At 36.2% G+C, this 21,908-nt stretch overlaps 2 protein-coding genes across 3 annotated transcripts; one reads left to right on the top strand and one right to left on the bottom strand.

Moving 5' to 3' along the window:
* Nucleotides 1-52: 52 nt before the first annotated feature.
* LOC137977453 (lysosomal dipeptide transporter MFSD1-like) lies at nt 53-17,716 on the bottom strand. Of its 2 annotated transcripts, none has more exons than XM_068824674.1 (18): nt 17,579-17,716; nt 17,407-17,482; nt 17,263-17,287; nt 16,045-16,193; nt 15,718-15,773; nt 15,036-15,156; nt 14,774-14,796; nt 14,564-14,649; nt 10,975-11,047; nt 10,314-10,396; nt 9,682-9,714; nt 9,480-9,580; nt 9,178-9,298; nt 7,353-7,493; nt 5,146-5,194; nt 4,773-4,860; nt 4,288-4,387; nt 53-760 (listed from the first exon to the last, which is right to left on the bottom strand). In XM_068824674.1, exons 1-18 carry the CDS (start codon nt 17,655-17,657, stop codon nt 620-622), a joined length of 1,545 nt encoding a protein of 514 aa, XP_068680775.1. In that variant the 5' UTR covers nt 17,658-17,716; the 3' UTR covers nt 53-619. The 2 variants fall into 2 exon arrangements, with proteins under 2 accessions (XP_068680775.1, XP_068680776.1); XM_068824675.1 differs by lacking the exon at nt 17,407-17,482 and adding an exon at nt 17,381-17,406 and having other exon boundaries at nt 488-760; nt 17,579-17,670.
* On the top strand, nt 17,686-21,883 carry LOC137977462 (DNA-directed RNA polymerase III subunit RPC9-like). The gene is made up of 6 exons (XM_068824687.1): nt 17,686-17,817; nt 18,307-18,445; nt 18,616-18,654; nt 19,373-19,428; nt 19,795-19,852; nt 21,651-21,883. The coding sequence occupies exons 1-6, from the start codon at nt 17,810-17,812 to the stop codon at nt 21,795-21,797; spliced, it is 447 nt and encodes a 148-aa protein (XP_068680788.1). The 5' UTR covers nt 17,686-17,809; the 3' UTR covers nt 21,798-21,883.
* Nucleotides 21,884-21,908: the final 25 nt, after the last annotated feature.

Genomic DNA, 21,908 nt, shown 5'->3' with positions numbered 1-21,908 from the left:
GTTGTCGTTGGTTAAGCTGACTATTGTCTCTCACAGACATCTGAAATTGCGAGTGCGAGTGACATTTTATTGTTTTACTAAAAACGCCCACAAAAAAAGTAATGTGTAAAGTTACTGATATTAATTTTGTAGAGCATGAATGTATAATACAATGTAGCTCATATAACATGATGGCTAAGCCAATCAAAACTCTACATGTAGAATTGCTTTATCCAATGACCTAGCTTTTAATAATATAAAACAATAGAGTTTATGTTCGTAGGCACAAAGATGTTTTGGGCCCGACTCAGACTCATTTTTATTTATTTAATAGCCTGAGCTGTTATATATAGGCTCAGTGCCTGACAGAGTGATAATATTAAACTATTATAATTGTATTGCATCAGCTTTGTTTGATGTGAATTATTTGGTAGTTGTGAAAAAATATTGAATTATAATTGTCCCTGAACAATAAAATGAGAATCAGTACCCACAATAGTGTTTTTAATAAATGAACGTGGCTGCTGGTCATGAGAATAATCTACTAAATTACATTGTTAAACATGGATTATCTAAATATTTATTTCTTTTTTTAAAAGTTATCAGAAACACTGACTGTTCCTCTGCAAAGACAGCATTACTAATTAATGGATGTTGAAGAGTCGTAGAGAAGTGCATCCTTATTGGTGTAACCTTCTGTGGATATCGATCCATAAGTGTTTGTTGGGCCATCCACCAGAGCATTACCTCTTGATCTCCGTGAATGATTCAGAATACCACCCTGAAAAAAAAAACACAGTTTCAAAAATTTTTTTGAAGGATTAACTCTACTGACAAAACACTCTCATGCAATGTTATGGTACCATAGGTAATGCCAATTATTGCTTAACAAGATGCACCCATTAATGTGTCATAATACCAGGTCACCACAGTGAGAGGAAAGTCATTGAAAGACACCCTATATTTGTCTTAAAATATATGTTAAAATAAACCCCATTGAAACTCTTCGCAAATTTAAAAAACTCCCTGGTGCAAATTGAGAGCCACCTTAAGATTTCCGAATAGGAGGGTTGTTCTGAAGCTACAGTAACTGGTGTTGGGAGGTTGTCATTTGTAGGTTCAAATGTTCCCATGATAAATGAATCAACAAACAATGATATATGAAATGATCGAATCATATATTGAACCGTGGATATGAAATTGTGTGAAGCTATTACAGTAACTGCATGATGTACTTTGTAACGCAAACAAATGCAGATAAATCTGTGGCACAATCTGGTATGTAGATTTAATATCTCCAAGACAACAATGAAGAGTGGTCTTGGAATCAAGTGTGTGAGATAACAGTATTTATTAAATTCTCAACCTCGAATAATGCATTTCTCATGCTCTGCATGGGTTTACTCAATCTCGGTTATCAGCTCATATACCTTAGTTTGACCTTAAATGGCAAATGATTGCGCTAAGCGTTGCTAAGCTAAAATTATTTTTGCCGAAAAGCCAAATTTCTCTCTTAATAAAGCAAAAAAACTTTTTTGTGGAAAGTTTGGATCAATTCCAACGTAGAAGTACGCAAAAAGGTAGGAAATCTTTTTGTGATGAGCCTGCGTCTGTCTGGCCACCAGGTATTACACAACATTGCATCTTCATCAAGATTTCGCTCGGATTTTCTCGCTTTTTCCGCTCATATTTCTTGCTTCTAAACTTTTGGAGTTTAAGGAATTTAATAATAACAACAATTATTCCATTCGCACTTGTTGTTTATGAGACTGGTTATAGCCAACTCGGCACTACGCGCCTCAGCTATTTACCATCTCATATCCAACACACGCTCATGGAATAGTTCAAGGCAGAGAGAGGGATGACGAACTGATTTCCAGGACTAAATAATTAGTCAAGTTATTGCCCCCGCACGGTTTTGGCCCAAAGCCAAGGAGGCAACCCAGAAGTCCCTGCGTTAAAAGGGTAAAATTAATGTTACAGTAGTAAATTGATTGATACTGTAGGAGGAATCAATCTCGATTTGCTCAACCGGGTACGCATGCAAGGTCACTGGTGGTATCCGTATTACTTTGAAACAGGCATGCAAGTGGTATTGGTATTTGTAATGTCCAGTCCAGTCCATTCCTTATTTTACCTTGCGTATGCGTCGTTAGTGTCGAGCATGCCATCACATGTAGTTTATTAGTTTTTTTGCATTAAAGCAGTTTCTTCACGGCATTGCTCGAAGTATTTTATTGTTCACTTTGAGACATATTAACTAGTAAAATTGTTCGACATGACCAAGGTGTTTTAGGAGTCATCAAGTAGAAACTCGTAATTAAGGAGAACCAAAGTGTTTGGGTTTATTAAGCGATTGAAAAATCAAACATCAAACACTTCATCGTCTAAATGATCATTCGATCTCTTAATGTCATGATTATAATGAGGAATTAATTGATATTAATATATGCTCAATTGTAAACAGTAGATTGTCTCTCTTAAGAAGGATCAAACCGTTTCTCAGTCATCACTGTGCTCTACGTTTCTTCAACTCTTGTATTTATATTAAACTACTTTATCTATTGTTTGCGTGCATGGGGTAATTGTCCTTAGGCTAGTTATTTATTGTCTCATCTTCTTCACCTTCAAAAACGTGCAGCTAGATTGCTCCTTGATCCTGACTTCTCTCAACCATCTGTAAGCTTATTTTTCAAACTCAAATGGCTTGCTATTTTCTACCTTATAAAACTAAGAAAACTTGTACTTTTATTCAAGTTGTTCTTAAAGGGGCTAGGTCACACAAGTTTAGGCAATTTCAGCGCTGATCGAATGGTCATAGAATTAACTAAAATATCAAAATAAGTGTTCAAAACTATAGAAGAACTCTAACAAAACACAGGGAGGCCAAGAAGGGACATGGATGGGCAAAACTGGAGAGGGTTGAAGTGGATGGAATTTTTTAAATTTGAAAAACGTCGGCCCACCTTTTTTCAAATTTATATCAATATATATCAAAATGTCATTTACAAAGCTGGAAAATCATTCTCAGTTATTATGTGGCCGTGATTTTGCAAATGAAAGACTCTTGCTCCGCCAATTTGACGTTTAGAGCTCATAATTAACAAAATGAAACAAAATTACCTAAAATAGCGTGACCTAGCCCCTTTAATAATCCTGATGCTCCTCTTTGTCTTAAACGTAAATTCAATTTTTGTCTTCCGTTTGTTCAACTGGTTTGCGCACCACAGTTTGCGCTTTTAATCTTCAAATCAAGTTCACTAAGTTCACTACCTGCGGTCTAATTCTGGAAAGTGCACATAAATTTGCTTACTCTGCTGTCATTCTTTTTAATTGCCTTGACACTGATCTCAAGCAAATAGCTTGACGTGTATCTCCTCCATCTATTATTTTTTCATCTAGATTACATAATTTTAAGCATAAACTCTTTACCCTATTCCTTAAGTTTGCTGGTAATGTTTCTCATCTTGAAGAATTAGTGTGTTATGATTGTCGTTTTTCTCTTTATAATTTGTAACAGTAAAAAAAAATATTTATAATAGAAGGTAATTACTTTATATCACCTTATATCAATGTTAAACCTTATGTTCGTCTACTTTTAGTTTCTCTTGTAATAAGTTGTATATTGCTGATTAGACATTGTTTTATACGTGTATTTTGTACCGTTGTGAAGGCCGTAAGTTTAATAGATAACTCATTGGATTAATTACGTCCCCTTCGTTAAATAAAGAATATTGTATTGTATTGTACCTGATGCAAATTGAGTTGCCTGACTCAGAAATTGATTTTGTCTGGATACAAATCAGAAACAGGGGCAACAATTTGTCAGATTCAAATCAGAAACAGGGGCGACATGTTCAGCATATAATTTATAAGTATCTAAACTGCCTTTCATACTATCGTAGGCGGGGGCAGATGTAGTGAAAACTGTTACCAGTATTTGAGGGCTTTAATTATTTATGAAATCTCAGACTCACCAACTATCAGTATTTTTTTATTGCAGGAATGTTATCCTTTTTTAAGCTTTGAAAATACTGATCCATTCTAGAAAGCAACATCATTTTTTGCCAGTTTGGCCACTTACTTCCTAGTCTCCTTTGCTACTGCTGTTTGAGGCATCATGAGCATTTCATGAATCCCCAAACAACAGCTGTGAAGGAGACTACTGGTTGTAACTTACAAAATAGCCAATTTTCAAAACATACAAATAGTACATAATATATGTCTCAAGTTGTCATCTCTAGCTATACATAAAAAACAAATAATGTACAAAAAGAAACAAAGAATCAAAATACAATTTTCACATACCTTTCTTTTGTCGTTGATGTTTAACAAGATTGCAAATATCAAACAAGCCAAAGAGTTGGCCAGAAGGAATATCATCACATACTTCCATTTTTCTTTAGAGCTGAAAGGAAATTACATTCATAAATTAAAGCTGCAACTGCAACAAATATTCAGTAGCAGGAAGAAACTACTTTGTGTAAAGCAAGTTGATGAATTTTGGTTGTTACAAAGAAATGAACATGCCGATTCAAAAAACATCAAACAAAGCGCTGCCTAATATTGAGCATTAAAGATCACACAAAATTTCCAAACAAACCTAAAAGTCTTAAGCCAAAACTTCAAACCTGCAGCAAATATTAATACATGTCGAGCTTGCTGAATTTACATACTCCCTTGTTTGAAATTTGGATGACATTAGCCAAAATAACTTGAAACCTTAAGAAACTGATAATATTTATTAAAATAATAATTTTCCACTGTGTAACTTAGTGCCAGTCTGCACTCACCCTATTAGATCAAGTATTTTTCCTACAATGATATTTGCTATTCCCATTCCTATCATCTGAATTGAAGTTGTGACTCCCAGAGCAGTCCCTGGTGAAAAAATATACCTGTCAATTGCTCCATTAAATTAAGTTACCTAAAAATAATAATAATCTCAATGGTCTAAAATCACCATACAGTAGTCAAAACTACAATCAACTACAATATTAAGAGGCAACCTCAATCTGCACCACATGTTTGTTTATTTAGTAACAGTTTTGGAGTATAGAATTTTGATTGGGGATTTCAAAGATGTTGGTGAAAGACAGGTCTTGAAAGTGAGAATTAACTCAGTGAATTTAAAAGGTTTGGTTTCAATTCCTCAAAAAAAATTACCAACTGATGACTCTTCCACAATAAGAGGAATGGATGGCCAAAGAGCTGCCTGAAAGAAACAGGAATACAGTCAAATTTTCCCTTTGGGATTACTGTCACACTATCCCAAAATAGATATGATATTAAAAATCTGAGGTTATCTCTGACATAATATTTGGAATAAATAGGAATAAATTATTGATTATGTAAGGGCCGATTTACTCGATACGATTTTGTCGCATGCGACAAGCTCACGACAGGCCTACGACATGACTTACGATTGCCGCAGCGTTTTAAAACATGTTTTAAAATGCTACGACATTTTTTCTGACGTACACAACAATCGTAAATCATGTCGTGGGCCTGTCATAAGCCGTTGTCGCATGCGACAAAGTCGTTCCGTGTAAATCGGCCCTAAGAGTTCTCAAAATTGGATAAGACTTAAAGTGCTACACTATGACGAAATTTGCATCTTTCCTATCTAAGCCATTTTAAGACATAAACATGTAGTCTGAGTGAGAAGAAGAATGCTGTTTACTATTTTCAAATATCTCTTTTTGTTCCAGGGATATTCAAGCTTTTTAAATATGCAAATTAGTCAAGTGATGATCTCATAAATTCAACCAAATTTTGATCAACTATGATGAAAAAAGATATCTCAGCCAATTTGTATTAGAAATGCTTGATTCTTTGCCGTGAGATTCTAGTTGATGTGCTCCACAATATAGGTATACCAGTTTTGTTACCATGGCAACATACTGGGTTCCAGACCTTCCTGATATTAAAGGCTTTGCTGGCCACCTTTGGCGAATTGGCGTTCTATTTTGATATTTGCCAAAGGTGCCTCACCTGCATGATCCTGCAAGCATATAGATATGTTAGGTGGAGTTTGTGGCCTTCTTAAGATCACCAAAAATATTGAAAGCAGGTTGGAGGGGACTGGAAAAGATTGAGTTGCCATGGGAACCAATTTCTTTATAGTTGTAGGTGTGTTGCTTGTATAACTATTAGTCTACCAAGTTTCAAACGTCTCTTCTGCAAATTGATTGAGATAGCACCATTTATATACTTGGCATTATATTGGGTTGAGTGAATGATGTCATCAGTAATCTCATTTGCATATTTTACCCATTTTTCAAACTTAAATACCTCCGGAACCAATGCAGATATTTCCAAATGGTAAATGGCGTCTTTAATCTTTAATGGAATTCTAGCTATGTGATAAACCTAAAAATTTAAGGGATGAAAATTTGATCATAGTAGCACTTCAAAGGCAAGTCCAATATGAAAGCTTTCAAAACACATCATGAGTGTTGAGTGTAACCAAAAACAAATAGGAGCAATAAATTGATTGAGGAAATGCTGCCTTCGGAATTACATCCACAAATGGTTTGAATTTCAAGTCTTCTCAGATAAGGACTATTACAAAACCTTGGCCCTGTGTAACAACCCTTCAATGTTAAAGAACCCACAGATTCTTTCCAAAGAGTACAATGTAGGCACAGATCTGGAGTTCCTGGCAGTGCCAGGTCTGTCCCATTTACACCAGCGAAAAAATGGCTGACCAGGTGGGGATAACTCAAAAAGGTCACCTTGGCAGAAACAGCGGCAGCTGCCATAAAATAAGGGGACTTTGCTAGGTGCTGCACATCACATACAGGTTTTATCACACGACTTGATAAATAAAGGTAAATTAATTACTATAGGTAAATACCATATTAAGTAAGATATAATTATTATCCAGCTCATGTTTCAAGTTTTAACCCTTCACCACGGCAAATAGACATGATAGACCTACTGGTATAGACTGTTTTCCATAATGAAAAACTTTCATTAAGGTTTAAATACCCTTAGGTTAGTATGTACTATCATTAATAATAATTATTGTTTTGTTTCATTTTCATCTAATCAGATTTGATTGACCTTTTCGAGCAGGTATATCAAAAAATGTAAAGCACATGAAAGTGTCATGAGATCTGATACTAGTTACCAGGGTGACCTACATGTACGAATCCCACAGCCAACTGTCCCGTTATTTAGATGGTATTTTGTATCCTAATTAATGAATATTAATCAATCTGTAATTTAGATGGTACTCTGAATCAAAATTGGACTAGCAACCAATCCAGGGGGGAGTAGCAATACTCTTGCTCACTCAACGCTACAGAAAGCCAGGAGCTCTGGCAATATGAGCACATCACTTCCTTGCATGTATTTCTATCACCTACAGCAGCCGTTGAATAAATAAGGCCGAGCCAGATGGTGACCACCAGAGGATGAACATGAGGGGCGAATGCTAAAATTCCATACACAGGGATTATCTGAATTGCACAAAGACATATTAAAATCCCTCGACGTCCAAAAAAATCCTGAAAAAAATTATGAGAAATGGGTATTACAAGGATGAAATCTTGGCTCAATATCTCATGTCAGAGGAGTTTTACTAATGAGCGAGCCAGCAAGCCAGCAAGCCAGCAAGCCATGGCTGCCAGCCATACCAGCCAAGGGGCAAGCCATGCGAGTCATGGCTGCGAGCCATGCGAGCCATGACTGCGAGTCAGCATCCGAGCCACACAGTTATTGAAAGCTAACTGTTTTAAAATGGGTGCTTATACTTGAATACTGTTTATCAGCGCTATTTGAAATGGGTGCTTAGACTTAAATGCGAAATTCGCATGGCTTGCATGGCTCGCTGGCTCGCACATTTATGGGCAGACCCATGCCAGAGGGTTTACATGTATAAAGTCATGCAGATATTATCCAAAATACAAGTAATTAAATTCACATGCATTTCAATATAAAGCATTATGAAGTGTCCCCTCAAGCTCTTCTCCTCAACTTCAACATCACTTGTGTCTCGGAATACAGACAATTGACGTCACAAAGTGTTCCCCCAAATGCAGCAGTGCTCCTCGAGTAAGGATAAACAGCTGCATTTACCCGAAGCCAAAAATAATGCTAATATTTACCCTTATCTTATAATTTGTTGGAAATAGGCAGCAAAGGCTTTGACTTATAAAAGTAAGTAAAGAAAAGTAAGAACCTTTATTTGACTTCGAATTACAGATAGCAACCAATTATTATGCTAATATCTTCGAAGAAATAAAATCATATATAAAATGAACTAAATAGACTAAGAATTATTGTACATAATAAATAAAATAATACATATTCACATGTATGTAATAATGTACAATAATGTACAATAAATAAGATATAAAGTTAAGCTAAATTACAAAAAGGACAACAGTCACGATCAAATTTAATTTGATTTATAGCTAGTTTAAATGCATTGGTCGTAGGAGCGGTTCCAGAGTTTAGAAGCAAAATAACGGAAAGAATGACAATGGGACATTCCGTGTTGGATGTCAAAATTGAATGTGCATCTAGTAATTAACCGTGTTGCAGACAGTTAATTGTTCTTTCTTGCATGATAATTAGTTTTTTTGGGGTTATAAAATTATTATTTTTACTCAGGTTATTCACTAACTCATTAGTGAGTACAATCAGTTATTAAGTGTCTTAGGAGTTTTCTTGTTATCCCCCTAGGGGCCAATTAGTACAAGTATATTACGACCGAAAATTTTGTTAAATCGTATTTTTTTTCATCCTATTAAACCGAGTGCATGTTATGTAGCTACACAAGCACTCCTTTTTTCTGTCTTCTTGTACACATGCATTTGGTAAGCCTTGTCATTTTGTTAAATATTAATTGTCTTTTTGCTTTAAGTTTTACGTAGTTAAATCCCTAACTCATACTACTGTATTTCTTTCTTTCTTGTAGCAAGCCTTGCATTGCTCCCGGTTTGTTGTTAATAGAAGAGGCGTGTGTTCGGAATGAAGCAGAGTTGTTTCTTCTTCTTTCCGAGTGTATTATTTTGTCCTTCACAACCGGTACTTGCATTTCTGGACATAAGTGATTTAAAGTCATGAATACATTGCTGAAAACGCATATCTCTGAATGACCAGCATAAGTAATATCCAGTAGGTCAGGATTAAACTTCTTATCAGATGACTCAATAATAATTACCACATAATTGACAATGAACATACCACAATAAGACCCATTGAAGGTCCAACAACCATTGTCATCAAATACACAGTGCCAACGATATATGCAGATGTCCTCTTACTTAAGTTGAAAGTTGCCTTGTAATTCACATAGATAAATTTACTGAAAAACAAATTTTAAATAACATAAAACATTCATGTAAATGCCACCAAACTGAAAATAAACTCTGCACATTATTAGCTACATGTATATAACTACAACAGCTACTGCAACAATGTAGGACCTCACACTATAATTTGTCCTTACAAAATCCTAGCATAAAGTTTGTACCTTTACTTATTACCTGGCATCTGCAATGAATGGGAAAAGTGCAATGTAGAAGAACATCAAGCAGAATGCCAAAAGCCAGAATGTTGAAGAAAAGTACTTGACGTCTGTTATTCTCTGACATAAAAAATCCAACATGTCACAGGGCATTTAAACATGTATAGCTTTAATTATAATAGACAAATACAAATAAGCATTCAATTGACATGTATGCTCACCATCCTTTTTGCATCAGCTTTCATCTCTGTTGCCTTAAAGGTAAAAGCTGAGAATTAAATCATTTAAACAATCAGCAGGCCAGTCAGTCCGTCAGTTAGTCGATTCCCTTCTTTGGGAACAGCTTTCAAGGAATAATTTCAATGATTTTAGTTGCTTCATTTTTCTAGCTTGTTTTTGTAGCAATTTTGAGAAGGACTGAGAGAAGAATGGTGAGAGCAATGTGTGGTGCAAAACTGATGGAGAAAAAGAGGACAGAGGACCTGATGGAGATGTTGGGATTGAAGGAAACAGTGGTTCAGATGGCAAAGGCAAATGGAGTGAGATGGTACGGGCATGTGCTGAGGAGGGATGATGGGTTTGTTCTGAGAAAAGCGTTGGAGTTCGAAGTGAAGGGCAAGAGGAAGCGAGGACGACCAAAGAGGAAGTGGAAGACTCAAGTGGAGAAGGAGAGCATGCAAGAGCGTTGGTTTGGAGAAAAAGGACGCCATGAATCGAGCGAGATGGAGAGTGGGAGTTAAAAAGACTTCTGACAAAGTGGGGTAAGTCCGGCCCCGTTTACGGTCATAAACCCCGATCAAAATTGGATTGGATTGGATTGAAGCTCAAAATTAATCCTTTTATACTGAAATACCTTATTTATCTGTCGTAGTCCAATAACATCTAATGACGAGGTAATGACAGCACAAAAAACTCCAAATCCACATAAAATGGCTCCTGTGTGAAGAAAATTATCACAATTTTTAGCCGCATAAACAGAAAAAAAAGTAATTCAAGTAGAGCAGACTTCCTTTCCATATCACATCCTACATCTAAATCGACAATTTCCAAGAACAAAGAAAGTCCCATTTATGATTGACTTATCACTGTTTTGCTTCTTAATTAAGGCTTGTTCTGGTGGCCTCATACACCATGATGTTGTGAAACAGGAACAATGGTTTTATTAAAAACTGAACTACGCATACCAGATTTTCAGCATTTTCATTGGCTCGCTGGACACAGGCTATCAGTTCATATGCCTGCTCTACTTAATTAATATGGTCAAGGAACACATCAGCATTAAAAGAGAGCTGAAAACATTTTTGCAGCGCTAAGAAAAGATGGCTGACAAGAGTAGTTTTGGACCGCAATTGACCGAGGCAGAAATCTATGCTTCATATCCAGCGCACCCTCCTTGTATTTTTGTGTCCCTGTGTTCCTTCCTGGTATAATTGCTGTTAAAATGCTATAAAATGACTGCCAATAATACCCCAACCCTCCTCAATAGCTCCCTGATTTACATGTAAAACCAATACCTCCCCATAAAGTCCATTGTAAGCCATACTTTTCTTCAAAGTGTTCTGTCAGAAAGAAGTTTAACACACTTCCCTGGAATAAAATAAAAGATGATGATTTTTTTAAAATAAAATTTCTCTTTTCTCTTTAAGGTGGCTTAACACAGTTTTTGATACCTATGAATGAAGAGGGTAGTTTCTAAAGAAACTGTGGTGCTGCGTCAGTGGGGAAGTAGTAAACAGAGATTCTAAAAGCTGATTAAGTTTCGAGTGTTAGCCCTTCGTCAGAGCAAATCCAAGGATTCGCTCTGTAGAAGTGCTAACACTCAAAATGTCAGCTTTTAGAATCTCTGTACGGTGGCCAATTTACATTATCAACTCTGTTGATAAAACCAAATTTTTGATACCTATGTTTCATTTACCTTTTTCTCTAAAACCCTTGATCCTTTGGTTGCCAAAAATGGTAGCAAGGAAGTTAACAACACAAACTTCGGTTTGTGTATAGTTAAGCTAACAGATATGCCGTTGCCATGGCAACATGAATAACTATAAACAGGCCTTTAAAATCGGTTTTGTTTATTTGCAGAAAATCTGGTCCTTAACTTTTCTTTATAATTTGCAACAAGCTTGTAATGATGCTCACAAGTTAATTAGGCACTCTCTAGCTTTCATTAGGGTAACTGCACTAACTCATTGACTCATTGACTCATAACTACTTGATACTCTGTGTCCAGAGGTTGCATAAGTAAGATCCTAATAACGCTATGAAACGTAAAAAAATTCCGATCAGTGACTGAGGCAAAAGATAAAAATGTGGTGCCGCTTAGAAAGAAGAAATTACCTCACTAGTATTGCAAATGAGGTCCATTGTTCAACCAAGCGATTTTGGTCTTTTTTCTCTCTAAAGAACAAAAAGAAGCCCATTCCAGATAAGATGAAATGGAATGGAGTTGACTACTGTAATGATTTTGCTCAAGTCGATGCCTTCAGCCGCTTCTTCCAGTCTGTCTACAAAGATCACAATATTATTATTGTATCATACCTGACTGTTATACACATCCATTTTACCTGGATCGACCAACGACTCTCTCTCCAAACTATTGAAGACTTTAACTGTTTACAAGGCCAGTCCTGACAAACTCCCTAACGTCATCCTAAAAAAATGTGCTTATGCCTTAACGCCATCTTTAACAACTTTCATAGACTTTGGTCTGCGCAGTGGGCTTCACCCTACTCAATAGAAATGTGCTAACCTTGCTCTGGTTCATAAGGAGAATGATAAAGATCAAGTGAGTAACTATTGTTCAATCTCCTGGCTACCTGTCGTGAGTGGTATCTAAGATCCAGGAACGCAGTGTTGCTTCCCGTCTGGTTCCGTTCATCGAGGACTCTTAGACTATTTACTCGCTTCAAAATGGCTTTCAATCATGCAAGTCTTGTATGTCTCAACTCCTTCAAGTTATCCATGAAATTGGTCAAGCTTTGGATAAAGGCCTTGAATCTGATCTTTAATCTACTTTAATAGACTTTGAAACAGGTGCTACAGTATTTGCGACCCCTCGTTAAAGTGGTTTAAAAGTTATCTTCACGGCCATCTTCAGCATGTTGTTATCAAATTGAATGGACTATGCTCGACTTGGAAAGATGTCAAATCCAGATTTCCCCAGGGGTCATTGCTTGGGCCGATCGTATTTCTCATGTATGTCAATGATATGCCAAGTGTTACAACCGTATCTACCCTAGCAATGTTTGCTGAAAATTCAAAGTGCTACAAATGTATTGAATCAATCTGAGACTTTGATAATATTCAAGGTGATTTAGATATTAAACCTCCTATGCTGGTCCTTGGCTAATGAGATGAATTTTCAGCCGTCTAAATGTGAGAACCTTAGGGTTTCAAGAAAGCGTATCAGCCCAGTGCACTCTTGTTCTCTTTACAGCACCACCTTTAAAGTATTCTCATCCATGAAAGATCTGGGTGTCATGGTTACCAAGGACCTAACATGGTCTAACCATGTTAGATATGTGACTGCTAAAGCAAATCGTATGCTTGGTTTTATTAAGAGGAACTGTGCCGGAATAATCCATAAAGATGCACTTTAAGCTGCTGTACATTTCCTTGGTATGTTCTCACCTTTGTCATTAGTACACATTCTCAAGTATGGGCCCCTCAAACATCAATGCTGATGATGGAGGGTGAGAAAGTCCAAAGACGTGCTTCACGCTTTATATGCAAGAACCATTATTATCTTACAAAGACAGACTTCCTAGCCTTAACTTATAATTTACCTATTAATTATTGGCTTGAATATCTACACATCTTTTTTAAATGCAAACTAGGGTATAATATTTGCATTGATAATTATGTTTCCTTTTGTACAGGAAGCTTGTGCCGCAGTGCATCTGGGATTTTCCTTAATAATGTTTATGTTATTAAAGACATCTCTTCTTAGAGATTCGTTTTTTGTAAGAATATCAAATTTATGGAATGCCTTACCTTCTGATCTAAAACCTGAATTAAATTGTTAATGTTTTTAAGAATAAGTTTAAAACATGTTACTTCACTAGATTACGTGTTGTAATCAATGCTGATGACGCTCATACTTTCATAGGATTAATAATTTAGTTAGATGTTCTTGTTGAATTTTTTTTTAGAAATTACCAGCAGGGAGGGATTGCTGTAGTTAGTTTTTATGTTCATTGTGTGGATTGGGTGGGTGATACACCTTGTAGGGGACTTAAGGATGTTTGCGCTCAAAATGTTCCCAAATACAGATTTTTTTTTAAACTTGTCACACAGATAGGTAATGATCTACTTTTGCCAAAAATGCAAAAAAATGGGGGGTCACCGTGCTCGTTTTTGAGATCATGAGGTGCACTTTTAGAGCTTGTGTTACTTTAATCCGATCTTAGCTTACAACTGTCAGCAATAAAAAAGCTAATGTAACATTAGTGAAATTTAGATCAGGTAAACATACTCAATTCAACATAACTAATATAACTTTAAATAAACTTTTGCAGCTGTTGTTTTCTGTGGTGACATAGACCTTCAAAAACTGTACATATTATTCTAAGAAAGAAAACTTACACATACAGATTTTTTTTTGTTTTTTGCTAAAATGGACAAAATCAGGAAAGGAAGTGATCTACGGAAAGAAAAGTGGGGGTCACCGAGTACTCAAAGCGATTGTCTTTTCGCACTGTCACGCCATTGCGTGACATTTTCGAGAAGACCTGGGTCCACAACTATCCCATGATGCCACATGCTTTCACGTTCCATTCTTGTAGAAAATGTTTGCACCTTCAGCATTGTGTTTACCTCCGTGGTTTGCAATGCATGACGTATGCATGACGTGCAAAAAAATGTGCAGTAGCAATGAGCATGAACGTCCTTAATGCTCTACTGTGTTGTCACCTGCCTTTGTTGGCAAATTGATTAAAATAAATAAAAATGAATAAATAAACAAATAAATGGAACTACTCAATAAACAAAGGGATTGTACCATTAGCAAAATAGGCTCATAATCATATTACTTTAAATTAATTTTAGGTCAGGTAGTAACAAAATTATTATATTACTATTGTCTCACTTTCTCATTAGATGACTTACAAGTCTTGAAAATGCCAGAATACAGCCAAAAGCAAATGCTAGCTCCTTGTCTTTGAACCACACAGCACATATTCTACTCTGGACAACTGAGGAAGTAATCAGAAAACTTTCATTCACCAAAAAGAAAGTTACAAAACTACAAAAAATTTCAGGTTTATCAATAATAATTATTACTTATGAAATACATATTATAATATTAATTTCACATACGTGTAATTGACCCATTTCCTGAGCTGCAAGAAAAAGATACTTATTAAAAAATATTGTTCAATGAAAATATGAAAAACCAGATTCTAGATGGCTGAAAAGTCAGTTCAAACAGTTTTGATCTTTTCATGTTTGCCTCTGTTATCTTTGTGAGAATATTTTTCTGTGAAGAGCAGGAAATAACTGATTAATTTTATGTGGTAAATGAGTGAGTCTACAGGTCAATGCTCAAGTCAAGCAAATTGTCCATTTTAATGGTACTTACCCAAACAGTAGTCTTCCCACTAAAAATAAAGGAAACATGGCTGGATGTCCCTTGAAATTTAATCCAATTGCAAACACAGAAGTACCAGCCAGACACAAACACGAAAAAAACAGTGCACCAGCTGTGACAAGGAAAAAAAAAAAGAAAAATCATAAAACATAGTAAATTTCAATGTACACCACAACCTCTGAAACTTCCTAGAAAATTCAGATTAAAATGATAAAATAATAATTATTACTGTTTCAACTTCTGTATGAGAGAGGATTAAGTATTTTAAGAGGCTAAACTGCAGAATACCCAGCCAAGCAGCCACATATTTGCATATTGAATGGCATGTATTGTCACATGCCTTTTCTTCAAACGATGCCACTACAATATTGGCTGGGTTATATTCTGCAGTTATTCCAATTTACGTTACCCCTTACCCCAAAGCTACTGACTTGTGTCCCTTCTACATAATTAAGCCATGCCTGTCCCCCTGAGAAAATCTTTTGTTACCGGCACTTACGTCCAGAAATGCAGGCAATTTGATACAAGCCAAATTTCGAAATCTAAGCACTTGCTACCTATTCCCAACAATGTGATAGGTGTTATGGTTGGCAAATACCAGTTCAAAAATTGAGAATCAAACTGGGTTGCAAACATTTGCACTTGAACTTCATTTACAATTATTTATACTAACTTGGATTTCCAACTTTATCTATTAAAAAACCAGCAACAACAACCACAACTGCATTCCTAAAACAAAGAGAAAAAAAGGAAAAGAACTACTGAATAACTCCCAGACAATGAAATCATGAAGGGACTTTAACCCTTAATAAAGAGTATGACCAAAATTTACACATTGCAAACATGTAAAGTGCATTTTGTTCAAAAGAGGCCTAGCTCCTTCAATGTTGAGTAGAGAGTTATAAACTAATTCCAGTGTTTTTCTAATAACTAATTAATAATTACTACAATCCACTTAAAGAAAACACAAATTTAAAGGTAAACAAAGCACAACACTTACGTCCAGGCATATACAGAATAAAGAAGATTATACTGTGTTTCAGTCAGTCCTAAGCCACTGATACAGTGAGTACCATTCAAATAAACGGGCTCAGCTGGTTTACCATCAATGGTACTACAATTCTTGAAAGTGTCATTTGGATGCAAAGGCTGAAATAAAATGCAGTTGGGTCAAATGAAGTGTTCACCCCCAAAAAGTAAACAACTTGAACCTCAACAAAGAGACACTAAAGGTGAGATAACTCTCTACACCAGCTTCTTATGCTTTTTTCAACAAAGTACATGTATATCAATTAGATTAAAGAGAGGTACATGGATCTTTTTTATTGATGGTGACTCAAGATACTCAACAAAATCCCAGAGCTCCTTTACCATCATTACCCAATCTGAAGCAAAACTGAAATATCAATTGACTTGCAGGTATTGCCATCATCTAGTTACATCCTTGTAGAATTAGAGAGATTTTCAATTGAGTGTCGTAAAACAAATACCAAAGTAATTACTTTGACCAATCACATACGGCAGGTGCGAGTTACAGCACAATGAACCAATCCGAAATTCCTGGCGCTTCCATGTAACTAATGCAACGATCAAATCAAAACTTCAAAATCCCACCACCCCCCCCCCCCCTTCCCGGGCAAATCATGGGCATTTGACTATCCTCTGTGCCTGGGGGGTGGGGAATTTGACCGTTGCAAATGATTTTTTTTTTTGGGCGCCAAAGTCGCTAACATCTATAAAACACATGTTTGGACAAGACGGAAGAGTTTAAAGGAAAAGATGTAGCATTTGCGAGTGATTGGCTTACAAAAAAAGGGCTTCAAGACGTCTTATTAAAGATGGCAGGAGCCGACGACGACCGTTGTTTAGTAGGGTATGACAAACAAATCCAACGATAGGGTAGGGCATATAATGCTCAAAGTGCAGGAGGAAGCGAGCATGCAAGGCATGGTTGCTTTTGGTTTTCCTTCTCATTGGTTCATACACTGGCATGAGATTTTTAAACCAATCACTAAGCGTAGCAATTGCAATCGTTTAATTACTTTCGATAGTCATTTGAAAACCGCTCTATCTGGCTTACATGCCATTGGTTGCATGACTCTGTTGTGATCGGCCAAAAACCGAATGTAATTAGTTTTCTTTTGGAACCATTTGCCCTCAGCTGAACAACTACAATTTCCAACCAAAAACAAGGAGCTAGACTTTCCAAAATACTTACTGAAGTAAAAATGTTTTGCAAAACACTGCAAGAGAAAATAAACAACGCATTCAGTTTCTTCAAATGAAAACTATGCTGAACGTCAAAATCTGTTATTTAAAGAAAATGTGCTACTCACATTTTTAAGACGAAAACACGTGTTACCTTGGCATGTCAAAACAAAAGTACGATCCAAATGTTAACATACAAGTGAAAAAGAGAAGAACGAAACGGAAAGGACCTGCGAAAAATTAGAATTTGTGCAGACTATTACATCCCTATCAATGATGTCAGGCACCGCAAACATATCATTCAAAGCAAATGAAGTGTTGCATACCTCTGCTGGCATGACAGCAGCCTGGTTTTTGACCCCAAATGTAATCATGGTAGTCTCTGTACCTTATCTTACCCGCCATTATGTTGTTGTTAATCTGCACGTGACTTCCTGTCAAAATTTCTCAAGAAGAAAGCTTGGTAACCGAGTAGTTTGTCCAGATGTCCTTCTTCCTGTAACCGAGAAATGCAGGCGCGCTGATAATAATTTGCAAGAGTGGACTAAGTGACAAACATGGAAGTGTAAGAGAACCTTTTTTTCTTGTGTACTTGTTTTTGAGGCGCACGGGATGACTAAATTACCGGCACAAAATGTATAAATATAAGAATTATCTTTTTCTTGTAAGTTTAAGCTTATATCTTTTGAATGTCATTTGCAAAGGTTTTTCTTCCCTGTACTCCGGTACATACAGAATCATGACCACTATTGAATTGTGACTAGATAATGATACACCCCTGAAAAATTCAAAAAATTTCCTTTTTTCTTCCACCCCAAACCAGTCACCATTGCCCCACTTTCAAGTACCGGATCTGAAATAATTAGTCCATAAAACCAAAGCACAAAGCAAACATAAGAAAATATACCTAATTAGCAAGGCCTAATCGAAATAACAATGGGTTTTTTGTCCTCCGTCATTTTAGTTCGTTTTTTGAAAGTCTACCCCTCCTTGGCTTCACAAAGCACTTCAACTTTTCACATGTTTACAGAACTTTGTTTCCTTTTATTTATAGCCTCAATGAAAAATCTGCCATGCTAAGCAATTATGAAGTGTATCAGTTATTACTGGAGACAGAAATGCAAAACAAAGGTGGTAAAACCAAGATGAAACAGCCAAAACATTTGGTCAACCTGTCTACAATTTGTTACGAGGTACGGTCAGTACCCCCATCAATAATTTCCAAACCATGTAGCTGAATGACTAGGTTATCATATTAGCCATACAGCCAATAGGAGGGTGGCAAGACATTGTACAAGGAATTTCAGCCGAGGCAGATGATAATTTGTGTTTATCTGGCTGACTGTCTTTCTTCTTTTTCCAGGCTCGAAAGCATTTGGAAAAAACTCCATGTAAAAGCCAGGTTTGTGGGAGTTTTTGCCTCAATAGGCCACTTGCACTAAGAGGTCATGTGACATCGTTTTTATGAAAATGAAAGTTACATGATTTTGCCTTCGAAACACTATTAGTGGGTCATCTCTTAAACAAAATAATAGTGATTTGGTTTTTCAAACCCGCACCATTTGCTTAAAATGAGAAAGTCCGTAGCTGGTCACGTGACCAAAACTTGATTTTTTAAAATTATGAATTACCACTTTCTGACACCAATTTTGCACTTGAACTTCAAGGAAAATGTTGAAAAGATGATGTGGTAACGTTTATGGCACATCTGAACTCAACTATCAAACATTTAACAAGATATAAGCAAAAAGTAGTTTTGGCCACCATGTTGGAGGGCAAGAGTATGCCCTCCAACATGGCGGACAAGACAAATCATGCTACTTTGTTGAAAAATCAAAGTACCATAAAATATCTCCCTTAAATACATTTCCTCTCAAATTTCGCATGTAAGATAATTTTTATGTGTTCTGTCAATTTTTGGCAACAGCAAGATTACAACTCACTGTTTAAGGGAAGCATTGGTCACATGACCTCTTAGTGCAAGTGGCCTATTGCAAGAAGGAACTGATGTTATTGTGAATGCCCCTAATCGAAGATCCAGGTTTTAGTGTCCTCTGCATAAGAATCACCAAGAATATTATTCATTTATTATGCCTTTACCTTTGTTCTTTTTTGCTCAGAGCCCAGAAATAATTGAAGACTTTCTTAAAGCTATGGAGCCATTTAATTTAACAAGGTTTGAGAACAAATTTGCATTTATGTTCTTGTTAAACAACTCTGTTGCGAAAGGGAATGTGATTGTATTTAAAAGGGGCTTTTTTATGTTATTTGAATGTGGCAGAACTTTCTCATGTTTTTTTTTTCAAAAATTGAAGATGGTAGCCTGCTTGCATGCTTTCTTTGGGGAAAAAGGGGGGGGGGGGGGGGGCAAGGGAAAAGGGGAAGAACTGGGGCAAAAGGCCAAGGGCTAACCCCTTGTCCCACAAAGTACCTTTCCCCCAGCAAAATGGCCATATTAAATTAACAGAGTACTGCTATTGAATGTCAGACAAGACAACATTTACTCTTACTTTATGTTTTTTGTTACATTATTTTGCAACAGAGGGGAGAAGCTTCAGTTGTTGAACTTGAGGCCAACAACACCTGTAGAAATTCAGCTGGTGAGTTCAAAGATATTTTCTCTGTAGATTCAGATATGGCTATTCCAGGTCAGGCCATGTATCCTTAATCTTCAATATGGGACAAGACCTGTTTTTTCTCTCCATATTTAAAGGGGCTATGTCATGCAAAATTATGTAATTTCTAATTTCATGACACCCAAAATGCCCAAAAATTAGAATGAAACATTGCACTCAACACCTAAAACCATTGAACAACATAAAAGATGTACAACAAAAGGAAAGAGAAGTATGTATATGGATGGACACAAATGGGCAAGATTAAAACAACTTGCATTTGGGTAATCTTGAAAAAGAATTGACACAACATTTCTTAAGTCTATGACAAATCACCTGGATAAAGGTTGTTTTTGCTCAGAATCATTGTGTTTGTGATGTAAGGATAATTTAATTAGCAAAGGAGTTCCACATTGCCATTATTGAGTTTTAAACTTGTGATAAACTAAAGATTTCCACTAAATACCCTAACATAATGTGACATGGCCCCTTTACATTACTATATCCATGGGTTATTCATTTTATTGCATAATTTTATTTATTTTTTTTTTTTTTTCAAATGAGTTTGTTGTATTATGTATATTTACAGTCAAGCTACGTGACACGTGACCAGTAGTTTTGAAACTTGAACTGAGTATTAAAATCTGCGTACCAGTTTTTAACTTTGCTCTTGAAATTCTGAATTTTCCATGAATATTTCCGTGATATATCGCAAATAGTTAGCTATAAATTTTCGTTTTATTATAAAATAAATAGTGCATAAACAGTGAAAACTATTTCAAGCATTTGGTGAATTAATGTTCAGTTATTGTGTGTTTTTCGTACCAACTTTCAGAAAAATCTTCAAGATTCCATTCAAATCTCGGAAGCTCCAATAGGAATTCGGATGTTCATTTCAGTGTCACAGATACTGGTTATCTGTGACATAACTTGACTATAAAGTTACATAACCACCCTCCCCCGTGAGCGGTCACACCAAAACGCAGACTGCAGACTGTGCAGACCAACAGACGGTCTGCACAGTCTGCAGTCTGCGTTTTTCAGTGTCCCCCCGTGAGGGACTTTGTGTTTAATATTCTGTCCATCTCCCTTGGTTATGATTAGCTATGATTCTAACACAAATGTGCCTTGTTTTTGGAGCCAGTCTTGGTGTGAAACCATTCAAATGAAAATGAGCATTTTCTCATAAATCAAACTCATCTCCATTTGAATGCTTTTCTACCAAAACTTGCTTTGAAATGGACATGAACAACAACTTGGAAATGGGATTTCCAAGCATCTTGATTAGCTCAGAAAACCTCAGTTCTCAGGGCATATGTGCATTAAGTATTACCAAGCTATAAGAAATGTGTGGCGATCGAAAGACAATTTTCCAACTACGAAAGGTTTAAAATCAGTTGAAATTTTGAAAAAAATTGCACTCAAAAGATATAACATTGGATATAGCCACCTACTAATCTATTCTACCAAAGGACCCATACTAGATAACCGTTCTAGAATTCATCATCATCACCTCCACCTCTACAAAAACAAAAATGTCGTTGTAGCGGTTATGAACGTCTTAAATATGACAATGATATTATTATTGCAAAGAAAGATGAAGTGCATCCCCCTGCCCCCCCCCCCCCCACCCCCCCTCATCCTTCCCTTTCAAGAGTTTATCTAGTTATTTGGGCAAAACAAGCAATTCTGTTCAACATAAAACTTTTTACACGATAAAGAGGGCGAAATCTTTGTACGAAAGGAGTTCTTTTGTTGTTTTCTATGATTTCTTGTTCCACAGATCATTGAGGACAGTGAAGAGCGATTAAAAACTGATCAAGAAATCGAGCAACTCTTAGATATTATTGCTTCAAAACTTCCAGACAGTGATATTCGTGACGAAACCGATGGAGACAAGCAGAAGGAAGAAGATGAAATGTCCTCATAAAATTCATAAAAATGTACTCATAAATTGTACCGAGAGCTTTTGCCAAAAAATTGTAAAATTATGTAAATTAAAAGAACTTCGCGCGATTTCGAGTTCATGGTTTTACTTCTA

Source organism: Montipora foliosa, chromosome 11, assembly GCF_036669935.1.
Source record: "Montipora foliosa isolate CH-2021 chromosome 11, ASM3666993v2, whole genome shotgun sequence".
Classification (NCBI taxonomy): Eukaryota; Metazoa; Cnidaria; class Anthozoa; order Scleractinia; family Acroporidae; genus Montipora; species Montipora foliosa.
Note: the sequence above shows the minus strand (reverse complement) of the source record. Positions and strands in the feature narration are given on the sequence as shown.

Excerpts from the sequence above, each read along its gene's own strand:
- LOC137977462 (XM_068824687.1), top strand. Across the intron at positions 19,429-19,794 it reads GAGCCATTTAATTTAACAAG|AGGGGAGAAGCTTCAGTTGT; the intron begins GTTTGAGAACAA and ends ATTTTGCAACAG. Across the intron at positions 19,853-21,650 it reads CACCTGTAGAAATTCAGCTG|ATCATTGAGGACAGTGAAGA; the intron begins GTGAGTTCAAAG and ends CTTGTTCCACAG.
- LOC137977453 (XM_068824674.1), bottom strand. The coding sequence starts at position 17,657 with ATGGCGGGTAAGATAAGGTACAGAGACTACCATGATTACATTTGGGGT. Across the intron at positions 9,581-9,681 it reads AAGCTGATGCAAAAAGGATG|AGAATAACAGACGTCAAGTA; the intron begins GTGAGCATACAT and ends TTTTTATGTCAG. Across the intron at positions 5,195-7,352 it reads TTATTTATTCAACGGCTGCT|GCAGCTCTTTGGCCATCCAT; the intron begins GTAGGTGATAGA and ends TGTTTCTTTCAG.